General features: G+C 40.7%; 1 protein-coding gene across 2 annotated transcripts in view; it reads right to left on the bottom strand.

Moving 5' to 3' along the window:
- The window catches only part of csf1rb (colony stimulating factor 1 receptor, b), a 47,235-nt gene that overhangs the window by 8,241 nt on the left and 14,003 nt on the right, over positions 1 to 24,991 (bottom strand). For both annotated transcript variants that reach the window (XM_080435006.1, XM_080435007.1), the window contains exons 4-14: positions 24,181 to 24,317; positions 23,893 to 24,058; positions 22,103 to 22,373; positions 21,702 to 21,817; positions 10,822 to 10,933; positions 4,565 to 4,746; positions 3,712 to 3,830; positions 3,271 to 3,397; positions 2,326 to 2,430; positions 1,379 to 1,489; positions 600 to 762 (exon numbers count right to left, since the gene is read on the bottom strand). In XM_080435006.1, coding sequence (XP_080291132.1) covers positions 600 to 762; positions 1,379 to 1,489; positions 2,326 to 2,430; positions 3,271 to 3,397; positions 3,712 to 3,830; positions 4,565 to 4,746; positions 10,822 to 10,933; positions 21,702 to 21,817; positions 22,103 to 22,373; positions 23,893 to 24,058; positions 24,181 to 24,317 — 1,609 coding nt within the window. The remainder of the gene's footprint in view (positions 1 to 599; positions 763 to 1,378; positions 1,490 to 2,325; positions 2,431 to 3,270; positions 3,398 to 3,711; positions 3,831 to 4,564; positions 4,747 to 10,821; positions 10,934 to 21,701; positions 21,818 to 22,102; positions 22,374 to 23,892; positions 24,059 to 24,180; positions 24,318 to 24,991) is intronic.

The following is a 24,991-nucleotide window of genomic DNA, read 5'->3' as shown; positions in this document are numbered from 1 at the left end:
TGTTGTTGGTGGTAAAATTATTTTAAATCTCTCTGATGGGGGTGAGGAATGGCTGAAAAAGCACATCATTTGTGATATTGCTACAGCTACACTTTGCCTTGAATGTGAGTTAGGATTTTTAGATATTTGTACTTTACTTACCGATTTCCAATACTTTTACTTCTACTCCACTACATCTCGGATCCAAATATTGTACTTTTACTCCACTACTTGGTATTTGAAAACTTTAGTTACTAGTTACTTATAGATTTTGATTATTATTACAAAACACACATTAACCACTTCAGCCCTATATGCATTTTTGTCATTTGAAAATAGCAGATCTACAAGCTCACATGCGACGCGACGTGTTGTGAGCTTGTAGATCTGCTATTTTCAAAAGATTTGTATACATTTGAAAACTTGAAATGGGACATTGTGCATAATGAGTACTTTCTACTTTTGCTACTTTCAGTACATTTTGATGCCAATACTTTTGTACTTTCACTCAAGTAGATTTTGAATTACAGACTTTTACTTGTAATGGAGTATTCCTACATTGCAGTATTGATACTTTTACTTAAGTACAACATTTAAGCACTTTTTCAATGTGAACGTACGTCCTGATTCGTGCCTGCTTGGCGGCCATGTTCTTGTACAACTCGCGGTCCTCCTCCAATACTGACACACTGGAAATGGCGGCCCGGAACATCTGCGCATGCCCCCGCAGGAAGTTGAGGAGGTCGCCGTGGCTACAGTACTCTGTTATCATCAGCATGGGGCCTGTCGGGGTACATAAAGGTAACATCAGTGGTGTAAAGTAACAAAGTGCATGTACTCATAGTAGCCTACTGTACTTAAGTACAATTTTGTAGTAGGCTAAAGTGCAATTTTCAATACTTTTACTTCTACTCCACTACATCTCAGAGGCAAATATTGTTCTTTTTATTCCACTACAATTATTTGAAAACTTTAGTTACTAGTTACTTTGCAGATTTTTAGTATTTATTACAAAACATGCATTAACCACTTCAGCCCTATTTAAACTTTGGCTATTTGAAAATAGCAGATCTACAAGCTCACAACGCTTTCTCAGCTATTTTCGAAAGATGTTTATACATATGAAATCTTTGAAATGGGACATTCTGCCTAATGTATGTTACTTTTGGTACTTTAAGTACATTTTGATGCCAATACTTACAATTTTGAATTCTGGACTTTTACTTGTAACAGAGTATTTCTACATTGCAGTATTGATACTTTTATTTATATATTATTTGCGTAGTGATCAGACGCACACAGTTCCTCCACACTGGTGATTCTTGCTTGAACTGACCAGAACGGCAGAATTCATCTACACACTACGATCAGAGTCCAAAGTCACAAAATGTCTCCCTACCTCCCAGGGTGCAGGCACCCAGCAGGTTGACAATGTAGTCATGGTAACCCAGATGGCTCAGAATCTTCAGCTCCGACATCAGGGCCTCCCGCTCCTCTGAATGGGCACTGGCTGCACACACGCACCAAACAAAGGATATCATCATAAATAGCATCTGGAGTCTAAAACCTCAGAGCATAATTGCCTAAGTAATGTTTTGGCCAAATTAACATTTCTGCCTAACTTTACTCCTCTCTCCTACTAACACTGCTGCTTCATTGTGTCTTATTGCCTATGTCCTCAGCCTATCAGAATGCTTGTTACATTCCACAATGACTTAGGCAGAAAGTGTGCATTCTGATAGTCTGAGAACATAGCCAATAAGGCAGGATGAATCAGCAGTGTTAGGGGAGTAGAGTTGGGCAGATATGAATAAAGGCAGATAAAAATGACTTTTTGCTTAAAGGAGTAGTTCACCCAAAAAAGTACTTACTGTATTTTCTATCAATTACACACCCCATGAAGAATTGAATTTATGTGGATTGTTTTGTTATTGTCGCATTCCTGAGACAATAATTTGATTACCGGCGGAAAAATGCTAATGTATTTGGTAGGAGCCTCAAAGGAGTCTCTTTTTTTGAGTCTCCTACTGGAAATACACCCGGTCATAAATTTTTTGGCTCAGGAATGCATCAAAAACAAAAAAATCTCCATGAATTCAAGGCTTCATGGGGTGTGCCATTGATAGAAAATAAGTCATTTTGTGGGTGAACTACTCCTTTAAGTAAATTTTGCATTTCTTCTTTCCTGAAAACCTTAAAAATATGACTTATAGGCAATTATGCTATGAGAGGTAACGAGAGGAAGTTATATCCCATGCAGAGATTTACACTGTAAGGCCAAAATACCAGCCACTTCAAAGTACTAGAGAGAGATTGGTGGATGTGAATGAAAGGTGTGACACTGACGTTTGAGCATCTTGACGGCCACGCGGAGGGTGTTGTCTTCTTTTCCCAGACCGTAAGCGGTGGCCTCCACCACCTTACCGAACGCCCCCGCACCCAGCACAGCACCTGGCGCGCGCGCGCGCGCACACACACACACACACACACACCACGCACGCACACACACACACACACACACGCACACACGCACACACGCACGCACACACACACACACACACACACAGTCAGTTTCAAGGGCTGTGTAGATGGCGATGGGTAGACCATCAAATACTGCAAAATCTTTTGGTCTGACCTTTCAGAATATACAACAATTGGCCAAAATATTAATTTGAAAACATATATTTTGGACCTGAGAAACATATTTTCACTAATACTTAGATAATACCCATTAAGACCGCATCTGTGTCATTTTAAGATTTCTTTGGATATTGAAAAATAGCATATGCTATGAGCTTGTAGATCTGCTATTTTTTAGGGGGAAAAAAGTGGAAATATGTTCAAATCTTTGAATATGTATAGTTTTATTGTAAAAAAAGAATGAAACTCAAATCTTTGGAACAAAATATTTTACAAATGTTCGCTTTAAAAAATTATATATTCAAAGATTTGCACACATTTTCACGATTTTTCTAAAATAGCAGATCTACAAGCTCATAGTGCGGCACTCGCTGCTGCGCTATGAGCTTCTATATCTGCTATTTTTGATTAAACAAAGAAATCTTAAAATGACACAGATGCGTTTCCGGTCTGAATGGGTAATATGCTACGGCCTAGGGGCTCTATTCAAAATCAAGTAGACATACTGAAAAAAGACAGAAAAGACCAAAAGATGAATCAAGACAAAATGTGGGATAAATATATATATTTAATATATATTTTGTGTCCATAAATTCGATCTAAACATATTAGTTTGATTTTACATTTTATTGGACAGTTGAAATCGCCTACCCAAACGCAGCCTGTCTCGTGGGAACTCCCACTTCTGGTTGTACGGCAGCTGGGTGGGGTCAATGAAGCTGTAGTTGTTACCATGGCTGCTCTCAATGATCTTCCAACGGACCTCATACCTGGGCTTCTGCAAGGAGGGAGGGAGGGGGAGGGGGAGAGAGAGAGAGAGAGAGAGAGAGAGAGAGAGAGAGAGAGAGAGAGAGAGAGAGAGAGAGAGAGAGAGAGAGAGAGAGAGAGAAAGTACAGTACTTGAGTAAATGTACTTAGTTACTTTACACCACTGGTCACAACACCAGGGGATATCCAATGGTTTTGTATTGTGGCAGCACTTTAAATTATTGGCCCAACCTCAACCAACGACAGAGTGGCATATAGGCTACTACCTGCTTTTATTGCAGATAAAAAAGATATCAACTACTGACTAAAAGCAGACCAACATACCTGTGTGTACTTATAAACAGCAACCAATAGGAGAAGGAATAGGACAGCTGCCATGCTGGACACTCCAATCACAGTTTGAGAGAAGTTTCCATCAGCTTGTGTGGTGACTGAATGAACACCTATATACCACCACCACAACAACAATAATATTACTGTTAAGAACACCTATATACCACACAGGGGCGGATATTTGCACTAGGCAGACTAGGCACTTGCATGGAACCGGATGCAGGGTTAATGTTCGCTTTAAATATATTATAATCTCATGAAATTACATTACAACGTGAAATTGCGCAAAAACACCCGACTTAATGTTTTGAGGGCAAAAATTGGAAAAAAAAAAAAAAAAAAAGAACCTGAGCTTTGCTTGGAGCCCATAACTTCTAAAATCCGCCCCTGATACCACAACAACAACAACAACAACATTACTGTTGGTATTCTTTTACAAAGACTTCAATGAAACTAGAGCCCGACCAATGGCAGATGTTTGGGTCCGATGCCGATCTTTATATCGGAAAAACTTTGATTCGATTTGAATCACTTACAAACAAACAAATGAGTAAAAATAATCACAAATCTTAAGTATATGATATTTTAAACTTGTAACCACTTAGGCCCTTTCAAAAATAACAGATCTACAAGCTCACAAAACGTTGCATCGGAACATGTTGTGAGCTTGTAACTGGGCTATTTTGGAAAGTAAAAAAAAAAGGCAAAATTCGGGACTGCACAATTGCCGATGCCGATATCGTCAAAACAATTATGGCTGATATATCGTCCAATATGATATATCGGCCGGGCTCTAAATAAAACACACTGAAAATGTACTTCTGTGCGTTGCTGTGATACATACTACGTATGTGATGCGTCACGATCCGATAAACGTCACGAGCCGTCCCAGCATGGCTGAAGGCCACACACTCTACTGTGACATTATCATTAGTCGCCGGCAGGAACAGTTGTGTCTGTACCTCGTCCTCCGTCTCATTGGTCTGATTAGTGGCTGGAAGCTGGTAGGTGGAGTCATCGCCACACCTGTCATTTGGGAAAACATAACATAACATAACATAACATAACATAACATAACATAACATAACATAACATAACATAACATAACATAACATACAGTGGTTACCTGTTCGTTCATGCGCGATCTTCAAACGGCCGCCTATTGCCGCCTATTGGACCTCAGAGGTACCTAAACATACCTTTAAAAGTTGACGCCCACAGAATCTTAGCGCCTCCCATTGCAAGGATTAGAACGTTTAGTGTGGCCGTTCAGCCACCAGGTGGCGCTTGGTATCAAAATTAAAAAAAGTTAAAGTACTCATTATAAAGAAAGTCCAGTTTCACATGTTATGTTAAAATTGAAAATAGCAGATCTACAAGCTTACAACATGTAGCTTAGTTCTGCAAAGGCTGAAGTGGTTAATGTATGTTTTGTAATAATAATAAAAATCTGCAAAGTAACTAGTAGCCTAACTAGTTTTCAAACACTGCGCATTGCATCCGTCTGTGTGTGTGTGTGTGTGTGTGTGTGTGTGTCAAGGAGCATGATCGTAACTCGAACCGTAATTAGTGATTTAAACAGTGTATTTTCAAACATTTTACAGTGGTGTAGAGTAACAAATTACATTTACTGAAGTACTGTACATAAGTAAAAATATAAAAATAGCCGATCTACAAGCACGGCATAGTACAATATTTGCCTCTGAGATGTAGTGGAGTAGAAGTAAAAGTATTGAAAATTGGAAATACTCCAGTAAAGTAAAATTACCTCAAAATTGTTCTTAAGTAGGACGACAGTACTTGAGTAAATGTACTTAGTTACTTTACACCGCGAGTTAATTCAGCCAAAATCTGTCTCTTGAGTTTCGAATTGTATTCTTTGATCTGCTGGTGCCTGGTGAAGATATAACTTAACTGTCACAACTTGGTATTTATAAACATACTTGTGTGAATTACGGAGAAATCTGAATGAAGTCTTGTTTGGGGAGGCGCTACGCACTTATGGATTATGGATCTCATTTGTGTCAGTCGTGCGACCTATTTTTGGTGCGCAATACCGCCCGCCAAACGAAGTATATACACAATTGAAACCTAGCTGCGCGCACGGCACAACAACGAGAGAGAGAGAACGCAGAGAGAGAGAGAGAGAGAGAGAGAGAGAGAGAGAGAGAGTAGAGAGAGAGAGAGAGAGAGAGAGAGAGAGAGAGAGAGAGAGGAGAGAGAGAGAGAGAGAGACGTGGGGTGAGATCGAGCTAGATTGAGGAGAGAGAGACGTGTTGTACAGCTATCGAAAGTTGTGAGCTTGTGAGATTGCTATTGATTATCTCTCTCTCTCTTTCTCGATCAAAAGTATTGGTATCAAAACGTACTAAATTAAAAAGTAAAGTACTCGTTATGCAGAATGTCCCGTTTCACATGGAAAATAGCAGATCTACAAGCTTGTGAGCTTAGTTCTGCTATTTTTAAATAGCTATAAGGCTGAAGTGGTTAATGTATGTTTTGTAATAATAATCAAAATCTACAAAGTAACAAGCAACTAATGTTGTCAAACACTGCGCAGCGCATCTGTGACACACAAGCCACCACAAGCAGGCGGACCTATATTCACACCTCAGACCGCCTGGATCATTGAAAGAAAAACCCATAAACAGTTGAATGTGGAAATACACGGTTTCTGCCCATCCCTCTAACCCATGTAGGCTACCTGTATAAACCATGCATGCACATGAAAATGTAGGCCTACTTAAAATCTCAAAATCGGCCGGGCTGAATTTGCATCTGAACAAATACATTGATAGAACCCCCCCCCCTCAAAGAAAGCCCTTCCCTTCCCCCAATAATGTTTGCAGATGGGCTATTTTCAGCACAGGCTACTGTAGTATTGCCTATAGATAAGACTGGGGATTTGTGTAGCCCAGACTGATTGGGTGTCGTTGATAAAATGTTCTTAAAAGGGAGATTTTTTAGGTTAACATCAAGAAGGGCCGGTCAGCTCCATTCACGGCTTTAGCAGGCAAACCCCCCAATACAATGCTTTGTTTTCAAGTGTTGCATTGCGCACAAACGTCAGTAGTATTACAAAGTTATAAAAAATGTGCATGACAAAAAATAACCCGAAAACCTACCACTTCCATACAGAATGGGAGGAAGACTTTTTCCCCCCCATTCCAAGTGTGTTTGTCTTATATGCAACGCCAGCGCCGCTATTCCAAAGCCCCGCAAAAAGCACAAAGTACAAACGTATAATAATAATAATAAATATTTATTTATATATTTTCTGAAACTTGACATTCTGCATATGAGAGAGAGAGAGAGAGAGAGAGAGAGAGAGAGAGAGAGAGAGAGAGAGAGAGAGAGAGACTTAAATCAGGGGTCTTCGACAGGAGGTCCGAGACCCGAGGGTCCTCAGAGTTACTGCCGGGGGTCCAGCACAGAAAGTAGGCTACATTTGGGGAGGCATTGTGAGCTTGTAGATCTGCTACTTTCAAAAGATGTTTTATATATTTTATACATTTGAAAAGCACAGCGAAGCACAGCTATTGGAAATTGGAAATACAAAAAAAAAAAACTAAAATCTTTACTTATGTACAGTAGCCAGTAGTACAGGAGGCTGCTGCCAAGTTAAGCTGCTGGGGACCCCCTGGAACACTCCCAAGGACCCCCCCTGGTAGTGATCTCTCTCTCTCTCTCTCTCTCTCTCTCTCTCTCTCTCTCTCTCTCTCTCAGAATGTCCCATTACTCAAGTACATTTTGAATATATATATTTATTTTCTCATTCATTTGAAAATAGCCGATCTACAAGCTCACAATGCGTCGCCATGGGGTTGGTCGAATCCCCCCCCCCCCCATATCAAAACAGAAGATCTGCTTTCGGGAACCTCGGAAACGAGCCACTCTCGTGTTGTTAGTGTGTCTGGGGGGTCTGCAGGAGGGCGAGGTGGGGAAGGGGGGTGGGGTGGAGGATCTCATCAGGTCATAACAAGATCTACAAGCTAACAATGTGTCTCTCCCATGAGCATTGCAGCTTGAAGATATGTTGTGTTTGTTGATCACACAGCTCCTCTCTCTCTCTCTCTCTCTCTCTCTCCGAGTACGCAAATGAGCCACGCGGTCTTACAACGTACTGTAAACACAAGCACTCGCTAGCCCAGATCTGCTATTTTTTTTTAACCTTGTGAAAACTTGTGAAATGGGAAAATAGCCGATCCGCTTTTGGGGGCAGGGAAACTAGTTTCTAGCCTACATGAGAGCTTCCTTTTCTCTCAGGTTACAGTAGTCTATTCACACCTGGCTTAGACCGTGGAGTGTCATGTGTCATTGTTACAGTTTGGGGGTAGGGATCATTTGCATCTTTTGTGCGTAGTAGATGTGATTGTGTGTGTAAAGTGGTATAGTGTTTCACCGTGTCAACTCGAATGCTACTGAACAGGGATAAATTAATTAATTATTATGGATATAAATATAATAAGTAAACAATCAACAATTCAATGGCATTGCCAAATGCACATTTTATATGACCACTTATTTTATTCTTAGTTTTAACTGCACCCTCAAAAAAAAAATTTCATTGCACCTTCAAGCTAAGCTTCTGATTAAAGAAGTTAGGGACGCTTGGGGTTTCACCGTGTAAAGTAACTAAGTAAATTTACTCAAGTACTGTAGGCCTACTTGAGTAATTTCCAGCTTTCTGTGCTTTCTGTGTGTGCACTTACACCGTGTGGCGTGTGTCTCTTTCTTTGAGCGGGGGAGGGGGAGTTCTATCAAGCCAGGCTATTTGTTCAGATGCAATTTCAGCACGGCTATTAAATAGGCAAAAGAAAAAAAACAATCTACAAGCTCACAACGAGTCGCGATGCAACGCTATTATCTAACATTTTAGTCTAGAACAAGTAACTGTATTTTCCCCTGTATGAGTCCTCATGTGTCTTTTTAGATTACTTGTTTCACCAAAACCTTTGGTACAAACGGAACAAGTAAATGTTTTTCCCCCTGTATGAGTCCTCATGTGTATTTTTAGGCTTCCCATGTGACTAAATAATGAATAATCAAACAACAGTAGGCTATGTAGTACATGTTTAATAATAAAATCACTGATCAAAGTTCGAGTTTCTAGCTTTCAAAAACAAAAAGCTGACTTTCAAGCTCATTGCCTGGGATTCAAACCCGGGCCGTAAAATGACAGGGCATCAGCTGTAACCACCATACTAACTTGACTGTCTGAGTCACAGAGGACAGAAGTAATTACAACACAGCAGTTGATTCGGGATGAATAATAACAATAGGCCTAGTATATATACAACGTTTGTCTGTCTGTCTGTTTGTCTGTCTGTCTGTCAGCGCGCACGAGATGTACTTTGTAGATGTTACAATCTATCTTTAATAATACTAACTAGATGTGGTGTAAAGTAAGTTATTTTACTCCACTACAATTATTTGAAAACGAACTAAGCACATAGTTTGATGCCAATACTTTGTATTGGCTTTGTAGCCTAGTTTTACTCAGTAATATTTTTAACACAGGCCTTTTACTTGTAACAGAGTATTTTTATATTGTGGTAAAAAACGGGACATTCTGCAATAGATTAATATTACATATTACTTTTTAGTTACTTAAAAAAATAAAATAATTGAACAATTAAATAATCTAGATTTTGTATTATTATTATTATTATTATTATTATTATTATTAGCCCACAGATTATTTTTGGGACAGAGATGGCAGATGAGCAGGCATTTAAATTATAAGATTTAAGGATTGTGAATTACATTAATGTATCAATGTATTTACTTAAATTAATCAATTCATAAATAGACATATACCTTAATGTAATGTAATCTAGAGTAATTTCTTTCCTCTGCAAACATTTTAGCTCTCTTATGCCACCTACTGTCCACCTACTGTATTGCAGCCCAAAACACACCTCCAAGCCATAGCCACACCCCCAACCTTTCACAACCTAGGGTGAGCTGAGTCCTGGTAGGTACCTTTCAGAGACTGGGGCGTATAGGTCAGCAGGTAACCACTGTAACATAACATAACATAACATAACATAACATAACATAACATAACATAACATAACATAACATAACATAACATAACATAACATAACATAACATAACATAACATAACATAACATAACATAATACAGGGCTTGGTTGAATGCTTGATTCTGATTGGTCAATCGCTGAATTCAGCGGTGTGTTATTTCTGCATAATGACCGATGAGCTCAATAACAGACCACTGTCTAATCAAAGGCTCAGAGCACCTGCTGCACTACTTGAATTCTATGCTGTATCCAACATGACAGCCATGTAAACAAACACACAATATCATTTACAACTAAACGTTGCTCTCAAGAATGTTTTTGAAAACATTTGAAGAGAGAAATAGACTATGCAGTAACCAAAAATGTATTCTATTTGATCAACACTTCCTTGTTTTCCGAGGCGACCGCGTTGCACTGGACGGACGGCCAGTGCAACACTTATGGAATACTTTCATTACCGTAAGCAATGAAATACTTTGTTTTGTAGTTACTTTCGGGTCAATTTATAGATTTTTTAATTTTATTTCATTTAAAAAAACATTATCCCACGATTTTGTAACCCTTTTTCACCCGGTGCCAATTATGTAAGTGATCCTGGGTGCTACACTCCCCCCACCAGCCTAGGGAGCCCAGGGCCAAGCTCATGCCTCCTTCAATGCATGAGAGCCAACTGACCTTCTTGTCACCTGACAGGGTAGGGGGGAGTTTCCCCGGTAGGACGTAGCGCGTGGAAGGAACACGTTATTCCAACCAGTTCCCTTCCCCTCCATCAGGCGCCCCGGCTGTCATGGGGAGGCGGTATAGCGACCATTTGTGAGGGTATTAACTACCCCTACCCTATTGATTTATTTATTAAGTAGCCGTGTAATAAGCAGGATAATGTACCCTTTGCCGGTTGTTGTTTATAAACAACCCCCCTCACACCACGGCTATTGCCTTGGTGTTTAATCATCCTGTCGTGGGTTATTTATCAACAAAGACAGGCAAAGGGTACATTATCCCTTGCATTGCATAACATAACATAACACAATATTATATGGTGATTGGACATACGTGTCTGTGACCCCGGGGCAGATGTACCAGAGGATTGTGGGTAAGGGATATCCAGAGCTGTGACACGTCAGGCTGCCATTCCTCTGTCTGACACTGGGAGCACTGGGAGGCTCTGGAATAATGACAATTATACCACAGTTAGTTCTTCTGACGTCACATTGTGACTGGTTGACAGAAATTCTAATGCCAATGTGATTGGGTAAGAGGTATTCTAATGAAAATATGATTGGCTGACAGGTATTCGAGTGTAATTTTCTCTTTTCTATGGATTAGTCACCCCATGGACACTTGAAGTCATGGATATTTTTTCGTTGTTGTCTCATTCCTATAGGGCATAGCAGTGGCAGCCATTTTCTGGTTCCACTTCAAAATACTCAACGCATTTTTCCCATTGACATTTCCAAAAATATTTATATCAATTCATTTAAGCCTAGAATCAAGCCATCCAGGGTCCTGGTGAATCATGACCATAAAACATTTTTGTCTCCGCCAGGCCGAAAGGCATGGCAAGAGAGTATGTTTTACCCCCTGTCCGTCCGTCCGTGTGTGTGTCCGTCCGTCCGTCCGTCCGTCCGTCCGTCCGTCCGTGTGTCATTCTGTCATTTTGTGTACAGCTAATCTCCGGCACCGTTGGCTTGATCGCAGCCAAACTGTGCACACATACTCCCTGGATGCCAGAGCAGGACCTCTGCCCCTCATTTTTTACATAGGCCTGTTATAGCGCCACCAGGAGGCCGCTTTGTGCAAAACATATTTTTTGAATGTTGACCTCTGGGATTCCCCCAGTGGTCAACACTTGGTCCCTTCCTTTGACGCCTTGTGAGCTTGTAGATCTTCAATTTATTTTTTTATGTTTGCCTATTTTGGCAGAATATTCACCTATTATGACAGAATATGGAGGTTGGTGTTCATGTGGTTATAATATCGTCTCTTGTCGGGTGGAAACCTCATATCGTCCAAAACGGTTTCTTTTCAGGATTCAAATTCAAAAATGGTGAAAGTAGCAGATCCACGGCTTCGCGCCGCGTTTCGAACTTGTGGATCTGCTACTTTTGATGCTTTTGTGTGACGCTGTAGTATGATCACGTAGGGCGTTAATTAACGAAAAAACACTTTAAGTTAAAATATGAAGATGAGAGGTTTCTGCCCGATAGCAATGATATGCTTTGATACACACATACTGGTATTTTGGGGCGTGGCCGAACCCGCCATTACTTTTTCGGGGTGAAACGACACAGCTTTCACCATTGGAATTGCACTACGGAACGTACACGTTGTTACATTTTATGGGTTTATTTTGTCATAGCGCAACATATGGTGAATCAATGTAGAGCAGGTCATTGCAACAACCACCGATCTTGTGAAAAAAAAACGGGACCGCCAAATATCCTAAACGTTCTGTGATTCTGCCAATAATCATTCTTTGAGACACATCCGAGTTTTTCCCGGGCCAAACAAAGGCATCAAGTGACGTTGATTCCCTTCCCCTATTGGCTCATATCAGGACATGATGACGTATGTGTAGGCAGAAGAATGCTTTGCATTTTCCATCCTTGTTTTCAGGACTTTTGGAAAAGGGAGAAAAGCCATAACTATCCCTGTGTGTATATTGCTCTCATACAAGTGTGTAAAGGTTGAACTGTTGTGTGTGGTAAAAGTACAATATTTGCCTCTGAGATGTAGTGGAGTACAAGTAAAAGTATAGACAATTAGAAATACTCCGGTAAAATAAAAGTACCTCAAAATTGTACTTAAGGACAGTACTTGAGTAAATGTACCTAGTTCTGTCAGATAACTCACGAATAAAAAAAATTAAGACAACCATCATTAACCTTTAAGAGCAGGGAGATATATATACATAACAACCCCCAACACTGCGGAATCAAGAACGCCCTACGGTGAACGCTCACCGATTCATCCAAGCAGATATCCCACTTGACTCCTGATGGAGACAGTGACGAACTTGCAGCTAGCAATTCTGGATCATGCTAGGATATTCTAACATTATGTGAACTTCTATGTGGAAACTATGTGTGGGGTGAAACCTCAAACCCATACCAATTGACCAAGCTGATATCCCATCCTTTCCCCCAAAACAGCGAAGACCAGCGTCTGGGATCAGCGAGGACATACTAACTTTATGTGAACTAAAGGCCTTGCACTTAACCATTCCCCTAATAACACAGAGGAATATCCTATCTGATGGTAGAAACTATGTGAGTGGTGATTACCTCAAACCAATTGACCAAGCCGATATCCCATCTTTTCCCCCAACACACCGAGACAAGCGTCTGGGATCGGCTAGGACATACTAACTTTATGTGAACTAAAAAGGCCTTAGCTGCCATGGCATGGCAGCACTTAACCATTCCTCTAATGCCACATAGAGGAATATACTACTTAAACTTAACATGACTAAGTGTTAATGCAACCGTGATGCAAGCTCAGAGTTGATGCCCCCAACCGCATCAACTCTTATGCTACCCAACCGCATCAGCCGTATGATGCCACCCAACCGCATCAGCCATATGATGCCATCCAACCGCATCAACCATGATGCGATATACTCTTTTCATTTTTTATTATTATTATTGTCTCCGCCGTAGGTGGAGAATATGTTTTCGCTTCGTCCCGCCGTGTGTGAGCAAACATTGTTAGCCAAGCTAACATTGGTCAAGCTCCACGTGACACGTGTCAATATGTTGACACCAATGCCTTTGATTGGCTAGAGGGACGCATGACGAAATAGAATCCTATAAATAGGTGTGTCACTTCAAAAAGCTTCTACTTTTTGAAGTGAGGTAAGACAGGATCAATCAGTCTTGATTGGAACAGTACCTTCCAGTCCAAATCACCCGTCCGTGCGTGTGTGTGTCCCTTTGAGAACACCTAACATTGGTCAAGCAAAGGCGCAGAAGGCCAAAGCTAAGAAAGCATACTCATCTACAACAGTAACACAGAAGAGGACTATAGAGTTGAATTGATCCCACAACAACAAGGCCGAAGTCTTAATACTGTAACAATTGGCCACCTTGATCAAATACATTATGTAGCACTAGAGAAAACTGACATAGATCAAACACACCAATCAACTGCTGAAACTGTTCAAGACAACAATGAAGATGAAGAAGACAGACAAGTATTTGAACAAACCAGTCAATTACGACCACTCCCATATGACACATTGCTTCAAGAAGAACATTCTTTAGATGCAAACACTACATATTCAGTCGCCCCTGCAGAACACCAAAAACCACGCACATTCTACCAACAGTACCTTGCAGTACAAATCACCCGTCCGTGCGTGTGTGTGTTCCTCTGAGAACACCTAACATTGGTCAGTTTTACGTGACATCACAATATGTAATATAAATATATAAATAGGAGGCTGAGATCACACAATGTAACTAACTCCCATTATGCAAACTAAAGAAGCAGCAAATGAGCATCTGAAACCTGATGAAGACGCAAAGGCGCAGAAGGCCAAGGTCTGCTGGCGGAGACTTGTGCTCCGAGGAGCACATTTTCTAGTTATTATTATTATTTATTTATTTCAACAGAGCACCTGTTCATTCCTGAACTCAGGAGTCCTAAACGGTGACCTAAAGCGATGTCCACCGCCGTGCGGTGCCACACCGCGAGTAGGATCGAAGAGACATTCTATATATATATATATATATATATATATATATATATATATATATATATATATATATATATATACACATTATTATTATTATTTTATTTTTTAAGAAATCTGAAATCAGTACCCGTGCACCATGCACCATGACCCAATCATGAGCAACTCAACCGCATCAGCCATGATGCCACTTAACCGCATCAGCCATGATGCCATTTAACCACATCAGCCATTTAACTGCATCAGCCATGATGCCCCTTAACCGCATCAACCATGATGCCATGAGTTTGAGCAACCAGCTGACCTCTCTAGTGCCAACTAAAGAACATTTTAAACCTAACATGACTTGAGGTTACGCTAAACCTTAACTTCACCCAGCGACCACCATATATGCATGGTAATAACAGAACTACCATTTACATTTAGCAATTACAACACTTGTATTCATTACATCCTGAGCCAACAAACTCCCCATTTTAGCACACATGACGAACATGGCACTAAGGACCATTTTAATCAGAACGATTGAACTGTGCACCAACTGAAAATATGCAGAAAGTTGAGATTTGTTGAGATTTGTTGGGATGACCTGTTGAACAAATGAGCCACAGATAAAACATAATGCTGCTTTGTGTGAGAACAGACTAAGATCTGTGTGTTAACAGCAAAGATCTATGACTGCCCCATCTAACCACAGATTGACTTTCTAATTAACAGAATACTGAGCAGCTTCCAATGAGAGACTTAAGATAAATCATAAATGTCCTTCCATAGAAATGCAACATCGAATGATGGATGCATGTCTAGCTCTTGATATACGCTCAGATTAGACTCCACATAGATGAAAGCAGTGGATATGGACTTGGCTAGCAGAACCAACATATTTAATCTGAATCCAGTACTCTCTTTACATTACATGCTTATAAAATTGCAACCTTGCTTACAAGACTGCAAGGAGAACCACAGCCTGTGTCAAATACCGAGAATAAAACACCCTTTAAAGGACATAACAACTGGAGTAAACTAAAATGTTTGCCTCCTGAGATGATTTAATTAACGACCATAACATTCATCAAGTTCAATAACTTCATAACGAAACGTCAAGTTTGAGCGGTTCAAGATCTTAAACCTTAAAAAAAAACTCAACCACGGTACTTGGTTTACTGACTAATTATTTTTAACATGGCCAGCGCCACATAACCTGGACGGAGATGACAGCTATTAAATGATGCAAATCGGAGACTGCCATTACAGTCTATCGCAACAACAGTCCTTCCCTAATGCACACTCTACTATTTAATGATTTGTTAGGCCGACCCATTAAACAAGCAGTGTTAGGTTCCCAGCCACATTGACAACCCCGATTATTCTGCTGCAATACTTACTTCTGAAAGCTTGTCGCACATAACATGTCAACATCACTTGTCAACCGCTTTTCATAGTATGCATTACATCCGGGGAACTGGAACATACGTAGTTTCCAAGACAAAACCAACTTAGCAGTGTTTATATCCATCTCAATATATCACCATGACCATTTAAACGGGCTGCCATTTGCTAAAGAATCAAATGAAACAGATGGGTTCCTTTCAGTGTTCAGACTACTTAAGAAAGTTACTGCAGCCTACCATCCTCATATCCAAGGTGTGTGCCGCAAAATGAGAATCACCTTTTAATCATCCCGACCTTTAAAACAAGTATAGCTTAGCAATACGAGAGCATAGGCAACAGTAGAATGCAACCAGTACATTGAACCAGCACTGCAAGCCAACACAATAACCTATTATTACTTGCTTGATTTGAAATTAATTCACTTCATTATTATATTAAACAGCCTACTTTACCGCCACCACAAAATAGAGGCAATTGAACTGCTACAATTAATTGACAACCTCCGATGCAATTCAGCCTACTCTGCAAAATAGATATCAGAAGACGTAGGTTTACACAAATGATAAATAGCTATAACCACCATCGGGCACATGAAAATAAATTAACCCCACACCTACTAGCTGCAACATAAATAGATTAAGATGATATGACCAGTCTGCACAACTATAGACTACTTTGATTTATAAAATGTTTTATATATCTATATATATGTATTATCCAAGGTGTATTCAGCATCGTAAATCACCTTTAACTAATCCTGACTTTTAAAGCAAATTAAGCTTAATTAGCTTTGCAATACAAGAGCATAGGCAACGTAGAATGCAACAAGTACATCTAACCAGCATTGCGAGCCAACACAATATAAAGCCTAATAGATCTTACATGATTGCAGATAATTACTTCAACATTATATTTTAAAAGCCTACCTCCACAAAATCTTAGCACAATTAACTGGCTACAATTATTTGACAACATCCAAGCCATTTAGCCTACTCTGCAAGTTAGATAGCAGAGAACGTAGCTACATCAAATGAAAATAGCTGTAGCCACCATCAGCACATGAAGATAAAATCAGCCCTACTCATACTGGCTGCAACATTAAAAGATTTACACAATATAATGACCAATCTGCGCAACTATAGACTACTTTAATCATAAACATTTTAAGAGCACCATAATGACCAATCTGCAATTATAGTTTCTTTACAGTATATTTAAGAACATCCATTGATTGAATATTGTTTGAAATCATGAACCAGACCAACTAACTGAGTACTTCCTAAACGGAGATACTTGCTATAATTGCTGCTTTACTCAAGTGAAATCTGCCTACTCCTGTATCACTAAAGTGACAAGAAAATTTTAGCTGAATTACTTGTAATTATCTGACTTTATCTTGGCGGTTACAGCGCCTGCTTACGCCGGAGGATTTAAGCATACTACATTTCCCAGACTGCACCAAAAAGTTCAACCAGTGACGTCATAGTCAGACACGACAGCGTGTATTGCGGAAGCGAAGCTCGCCGCTTTATACCATAGAATTAATCATTTAATCCATTCCGCCCAGAAGCCATACCAGAACATTATATAGATTGATAAAATTATTTTCAATTAAAGCTTCTGGTAGTAAACGGTAGCAGCGCAGCAAAAAGCAACCTTACTTAAGCTTCACGATAAAACATCCTTGAACCCCTCTCTCTCCGTCAGCTAGACAGATGATCTCACCATGCAGGAATGTTTAAGTTGCCAGATATTGAGAGAGAAATCAGCATGACATATATGAAATGTAAATGATCTGCTACTTTCAAATCCTGAGATACAAGTGGAATATTTGAAAGATTTTGAAACAAATCCGGGGGACCATGACAGAACCACCTTAGGAAGCAATCCTAAGCAACTATACCCCAGAATTAAGCCAAAACCACCAATAACAAGCGACTTTACAGAAAAATAAGCCCAGCGATGCTTATAATAAATCAGGGCAACCCAGATGAAATCCCATAGCCCGGAGGGACATACACCGTTGTTATTGACGTTAGAAACAATTCACTGCAATTTAAAGTAGCTATGCCTTTAGAAATCGAACGAATACCACATTAGAACCAGCAGCCCACAGCTGAACATCAACAACAGCATTTAGCAGCAACAGCAACTTAGCTTTTGTTGAATCAGAATAATGCACTTTAAGCATTGTGTAGCAGTAGCACCAGCAACAACAGCAGCTACTGAGCTGGGGATAATGATTTTTTAAACAGTGTGTAGAAGTATCACCAGCAAACAACCGAACAACCAACCAACCGAACAACCAAACAACCAAACAACCAGCAAACAACCGAACCGCAACCGCTGCATGACAACACCTATGAAACACTAAGCAGACAGAACACAGATGAAGGTGAGCTTAAATAACCCGCCCGATTGGACAGCTGACTGCCACGTCAGAGTATGACGTACTGTATAGGGTCTGCATGATGCTGTAACAGCCCCATAGAATCTCTCTCGAGTGTATGCTGCCAGAACTAACTCGCAGGCTACGTATAATTTACTTTACACCACTGCTTACAACCACATGTGTACATTTAGATGCCAATGGAACTATTTGTATTAAAAATCACACCCAGTGTGAAGTGGGCGGTGTGGTCATCACAGTGGTCATCACAGTGATGGAAGCTCACTTTAAAAAAGAAATGTTTTTTTTTTAAGTGCATAGTCCTATTTATAGGTTATTAATGTCATCATGTGTCTCGCTAGCCAATCATAGTGCTGAATAGAGTCAGCCAATAGAGTCAGCCAATCACAGTACAACTAGGGGTGTACTAATGAGCCAATCACAGTACAGCAAATGTGTACTAATGATGTGTCCCAACCCCACTTATAGGGGCGGCTACACCACCCAAAAAACGTTTCAATCAAAATCAGTCAGGTAACAACATCAGACAGACAGACAGACAGACAGACAGACAGACAGACAGACAGACAGACAGACAGACAGACAGACAGACAGACAGACAGACCATGACATCATAGTGCTGATGTCATAGACTGGCCTCCAAATATACACTATGCCCATATATGGAGATCTATAATGTCATCAGTATGACGTCACATTACTGATGTCTTAGACTGGCCTCTGACAACGGGTACAGTGGGTACAACAGGTATATATGGGTATTGTATAACCAGAGGGGGCATGGGTTCCCAACAGGCATCAGCCTAGTATTGATAAAACGTTTGATTTATCTGTCTTGCAATAATAGAAACATGGACGACAGGTGTCATAGTACTGGTGTCATAGTACTGACAAAACAAATCTTATTATTAGCACATTTCTGATTATACATTTAGCTAAAATGGCCATTCACTTTGAGTAACGTTATTAGCTATTCCATATAATGATGTCATCAAGGAAAACGTCACAACATTGTCATCACATTCAACATAATTGTCCTTGTACATGTTTTTTATTGTATTTTGCAACACAACACCATTCAGGGACTGTTAGCAGCGACTCGCCCTTACCTTCTAACCTCTTCTGTAAGTTAGTTGCACTGATTCACAGAGGCGCTGGTGTGTGAAATGTTTCACTGGACGATACATCTGAACGTAAAACATAGGCTTTCCTACCCATCTACGGACACGGTGGTAGTCGGACACAAGCTGTACTCTTTTTACTGTGGTGTTCAGATCGATGTCCACGTCTTCAACACACTGTCTTTACGCTGGAAGAAGTTGACCCCAGTGACAACTGGGAGAGGAGAACGTCGCCTTGAGGTTCCCATAGTGTGCGGGGGCCACACAGCTGTCCTGGTAGAAGATATTGCATACATCTGGGGGGGACTTCTTCCAAGGGGACTTCCTTTCTGTAACATGCTTTATTCGTTTGATGTTGACAACCACATATGGTCCAAACCCAATATGTCTGGTACTGTTCCAGAGGAGAGGTTCCACCACTCGGCCTGTGTCTTGAGGAAGGTCATGTATATTTATGGAGGAACCACGAAGTATGGATACTACACTAATGACATCTACAAGTTGGACACCACCACGATGGTCTGGTCTTTGATTCACACCAGAGGCACACCGCCACCTGTTTCAGAATGTCACTCTGCCACCATCATCGGGACAACGATGTTTGTATTTGGGGGCTGGGGGGACCAGAGGGTCGTCCACGGCAACATCAGAGTGTTTGACACAGAGACCGACTGCTGGCTGAGCACGCCTTCTGCACAGCTTCCTCCAGGAGGACGTTATCGTCATTCAGCCTTTGCCTACAATGGAGAGCTGTACATATTTGGTGGCAACAACTCTAACCAGTCAAGAGCGGACAATGATCTGTGGAAATTAAATCCACAGACCTTCTCGTGGAAGAAGATTGAGCCCAAAGGGAAAGCCCCGGGCCCGTGTGGGATGTTTGTGATTGGTTGTTGCATGGTGGGAGATCGTATCATCCTCTTTAATAACAATGACCTGTATATCTTAGATTTAAGTCCTAATCTGAAGATGTTATGCAAGCTAGCAGTTACTCGGTACGGACTGGAGGAGTCGGAACTCACACATGACATCAGATGGGAACTGGCTGTCATGACTACCAACGATAACTGAAAAACATAACAGCCCCATAAAAAGAGAAAAAAACTGGGAATCCCATTTAATCCTTTAAGATCGGGAACGCATCTGTGCAGTTTAAGATTTCTTTGGCTATTTTTTGAAAAATCGTGAAAATGTGTGCAATCTTTTTTTTTGAAAAACATATGTTTCTATATCAGTGGTGCTCCAACTTTTTCATGTCAAAGACCCCCAAAATTATATGTATATGGCCGTGGACCCCCATCTCAAAATATTGTGTTACAGGGACCCTCATGAAGAAAAAAATATACATTGAAATATTTGCACAAATGTTGAAGATTTTTCAAAAATAGCAGATCTACAAGCTCATAGCGCGGCACTCAGTGCCGCGCTATGAGCTTGTAGATCTGCTATTTTTGTATAGCCAAAGAAATCTTAAAATGACACAGATGCTTTCCCGGTCTTAACGGATGAAATAAAAGTTTTAATTAAAAAATTAAACAAACAAACAAACAAACTGCAAGTGGCAACGGGAGCCAAGCACACAAGAAGATGATGAAGAGAAAGATGATGAAGAGAAAGATGATGAAGAGAAAGATGATGGCCCTCAGGAGAACATGCAGATGAAGAGGAAACATAAAAACATAATGTGGTTCACAGTGATATGTGTGTGTAGACCAAGGACCAGTGGAGATTATACCCAGAGGTAAGTGGCTGATGTGGAAAGACGGATTATCTGCTGGAACAGTTGCCTCCACCACCCTCTGGATAAGTGGATGAAGATGGATGAAGATGGATGAAGATGGATGAATGGAGGGATGGATTCACCACATTAAGACGGACGGACGGACGGACAACTCTCACTTGTCAGGACATAAAAACATTATTAGACGTTGCTCGTTCTGCATTAGTAGTCATCTTCCAGTTAGTTTTCACCTTGGTTTCTTTTTTCTTTTCCTTTTTTTGTCTCCGCCAGGCCGAAGGTATGGTGGAGAGTATGTTTTACCCCCTGTCCGTCCGTCCGTGTGTGTGTGTGTGTGTGTGTGTCCGTCTGTCACCAGCTAAAATCCAGCACCGCCCATAGGCTAAGTTTCGCATCACGTGCTGCAACCTGACCTGGCGGAGACCTGTGCTCCGAGGAGCACATCTTCTAGTTTTCTGTGATTTTTTAAAATGTTATATTTAATTATATGATATACTATTTTTAATAAATACCCCTTGTTTTGCATTATTATCTGTGATAATAATAATTCTAATGTGTGGAGAGACATGTGTTCCTTACGGTAAACTCTCAGGCGGAGGCTGTATGAGTTGTTGTAGGACGGGGTGGAGTACTGGAGGGTGTAGGTCCCTCTGTCTTCAGGTTGCACTCTCCTTAGCAGCAAACTGGCCTTATACCTACAATACAACACACCAACAGTCTTAAAGGAGTAGTTCACCCAAAACTAAGTCCTTATTTTCTATCAATTACACACCCCATAAAGCCTAGAATTCATGGCGATTTTTTTTCCTGGGATTGGAACCCTGGTCACTACTGCTGACCTAAGACAGAAATCTTTTTTGAGCAGGGGAGTACTAGACCACTACTACTATAATGTATTCCCCTACTGTTACTACTAGGCTACTAACTTCTTCTACTACAACTCACTAATATTGTTAACTAATAATAACAGTGAGTGTGACCTGTTGTTATGGCTCTCCAGGTGCGTTGTGGTGTTGAGGTGTGATGGTGTGGTCCATCTCTGGTAGAGGAGCGGAGGATAGGTCTCAATCACCAACGTCAGATTTACATCCTGTCCTCCGTTCACCTCCACTCTGGTAGTGCCTCCTCCATAGACCTCCGTTAGATCTCTGCTAACACTAGCCTGCGCGGCAGACCCATTCTTTTCCATTGTGTGAGTGCTGGCGTTAGCATTCTGTACAGGCTGCAGGTAGACCCTCAGGTAGGGCCCGTCTGATGACGGACAAGAGGAGGAAGAGAAGAGAGAAAGGACTTCACATCAGTACGACTTTTGTCTGGAGAAGTTCTCCAATTTCTTTTTAAGAAGTACATAAAGTAGCATTTTCATAAATTATTATTCACGACTAATAACTGCATAGGAATGTATCTTGATGAAAGCAGTTCAGTGTGTGTGTGTGTGTGTGTGTGTGTGTGTGTGTGTGTGTGTGTGTGTGTGTGTGTGTGTGTGTGTGTGTGTGTGTGTGTGTGTGTGTGTGTGTGTGTGTGTGTCTGTGTGTGTGTGTGTGTGTGTGTGTGTGTGTGTGTGTGTGTGTGTGTGTGTGTGTGTGTGTGTGTGTTTCTTGGACTACCGGCACTCGTCTAAGAAGAGTTCCGGGAGTGTTGAGGGACTAATAGCCACCCATACTTGTTCACCACTGTTATCACCATTTACTACGGTGTTTACAAAGTAGTGAACATCAACAAACAAGGGAACATATGAAGCTCTTAGAAGCAATAGTCCATACAGTCTTTGAAGCGACTACGCCTTTGTCTTTCCTGTTGACATTTAGATTTACAACTGGACAAACCAAATGAGGGTACAAATGAATTAACCACTTAAATGGCTGATCTACAAGCTCACAACACGCCCCCCCACATATCCCTCTGTTTCATGTTCCTAAGCCCTCCCCTCCTCTCTCTCCCCATCTCCAGGACTCCAGGACTATAGCAGAAAAATAGCAGATATACAAGCTCATAGCGAGATCTGCTATTTTTGAAAAATCTTGAAAATGTGTGCATATCTTTGAATATATCTCATTTTGAAAGCGATCATTTTTTATTCAAATCTTTGCTTCCGGGGGTTCCTGGCACAACACATTTTCAGATGGGGGTCTGCGGCCAAATGTATAACAATTTAGGGGTCCTTGGCATGAAAAAGGTTGAAAACCACTCCTGTAGCAAGTTAATTAACCCATTAAGACCTGGAACTTTGTCATTTTTAGATTTGAGCTAAAAAAAGCATTATTTTACACTTTTGGCTATTCAAAAATAGCAGATATACAAGCTCATAGCGCGGCACCGAGTGCCGCGCTATGAGCTTGTAGATCTGCTATTTTTGAACAATCGTGAAAATGTGTGCAAATCTTTGAATATATATATTTTTTTAAGCGAACATTTTTAACTCAAATCTTTGCTTCTGGGGTCCCTGGAACAAAATATTTTGATGGGGGTCTGTGGCCAAATTCATATCATTTTGGGGGTCCTTGACATGAAAAAGATTGAGCACCACTGATATAGAAACATACGTTTTTCAGAATACTGTTGAGATTTAGGAGACATGTAGAATCGGCTTCAGGTCTTAATGGGTTAAGTTATTTGTAAAATAAAATAAAAAACTAATCTCTCTCTCTCTCTCTCTCTCTCTCTCTCTCTCTCTCTCTCTCTCTCTCTCTCTCTCTCTCTCTCTCTCTCTCTCTCTCTCTCTCTCTCTCTCTCTCTCTCTCTCTCACTCTCATTTCCCATCTGTCCTTACCCAGTACGGTCAGTGTAGTGGTGGCAGTGGCGGTCCCGGCCTCGTTGATGGCAGTGCATGTGTACACGCCGCCGTGTCTGTGCTCAACAGCGGCCACAGAGACGGTCTTGTTGATGTGCAGCACTGACTGCACATACTGACGCGTTGTCTTAGTCACATTCAGTGCCTGCACAGATAGGACAACAATCAGATAATGCTGTACACATTTTGGAAGATATAATACCGTATACGTGACATATAAGATATATCTAGGATGTTTATTCTTCTCATTTTGGGAGTCATTATGACCTGTATGTGTGTGTGAGTCCATGTGACGGTGTAGAAGTGGTTGGGGTTGCTGGTGATACAGGTGACGTCCATCTTCTCTCCCACGATACGGACCGGCTCCTTCTCAGAGACGGACACAGTGGGAGGGGACCGCAACCCTGGTGGGGGGGTGGGGGGGTTAAAGTATCAATACTACAATGTAGGAACACTCTGTTACAAGTAAAAGTCTGGAATTCAAAATGTACTGTCTGGAATTCTGCAGAATGTCCTATTTCACAAGTTTTCAAATGCATAAAACTCTTTTGAAAATAGCAGCTCACGATACGTTGCGATGCGTCGCATTGTGAGCTTGTAGATCGGCTATTTTCAAAATGTACATAGGGCTGAAGTGGTTAATGTATGTTTTGTAATAATAATCAAAATCTACAAAGTAACTAGTAGCTAAAGTTTTCAAATAATTGTAGGGGAGTAAAAGTATAATATTTGCCTCTGAGATGTAGTGGAGTAGAAGTAAAAGTATGGAAAATTGGTACAGTAGGCTACTGTACCAGTAGGCTACTGTACTCAGTAGGCTACTGTACTCAAGTAGGCTACTGTCAGTAGCCTACTTGAGTACAGTACATGTATTTAGTTACTTTACATTAACTGGATGTATGTACTCAATGAGCTGCACAGGGCCAAGTGTACAGAGATACATGATAGACAGACTGATTGATTGATTGATTGATTAATTGATTAATTGATTGATTGATTGATTGATTGATTGATTGATTGATTGATTGATTGATTGATTGATTGATTGATTGATTGATTGATTGATTGATTGATTGAT

Source organism: Gymnoscopelus braueri (genome assembly GCF_963280865.1).
Source record: "Gymnoscopelus braueri genome assembly, chromosome: 8".
Taxonomy (NCBI): Eukaryota; Metazoa; Chordata; class Actinopteri; order Myctophiformes; family Myctophidae; genus Gymnoscopelus; species Gymnoscopelus braueri.
Note: the sequence above shows the minus strand (reverse complement) of the source record. Positions and strands in the feature narration are given on the sequence as shown.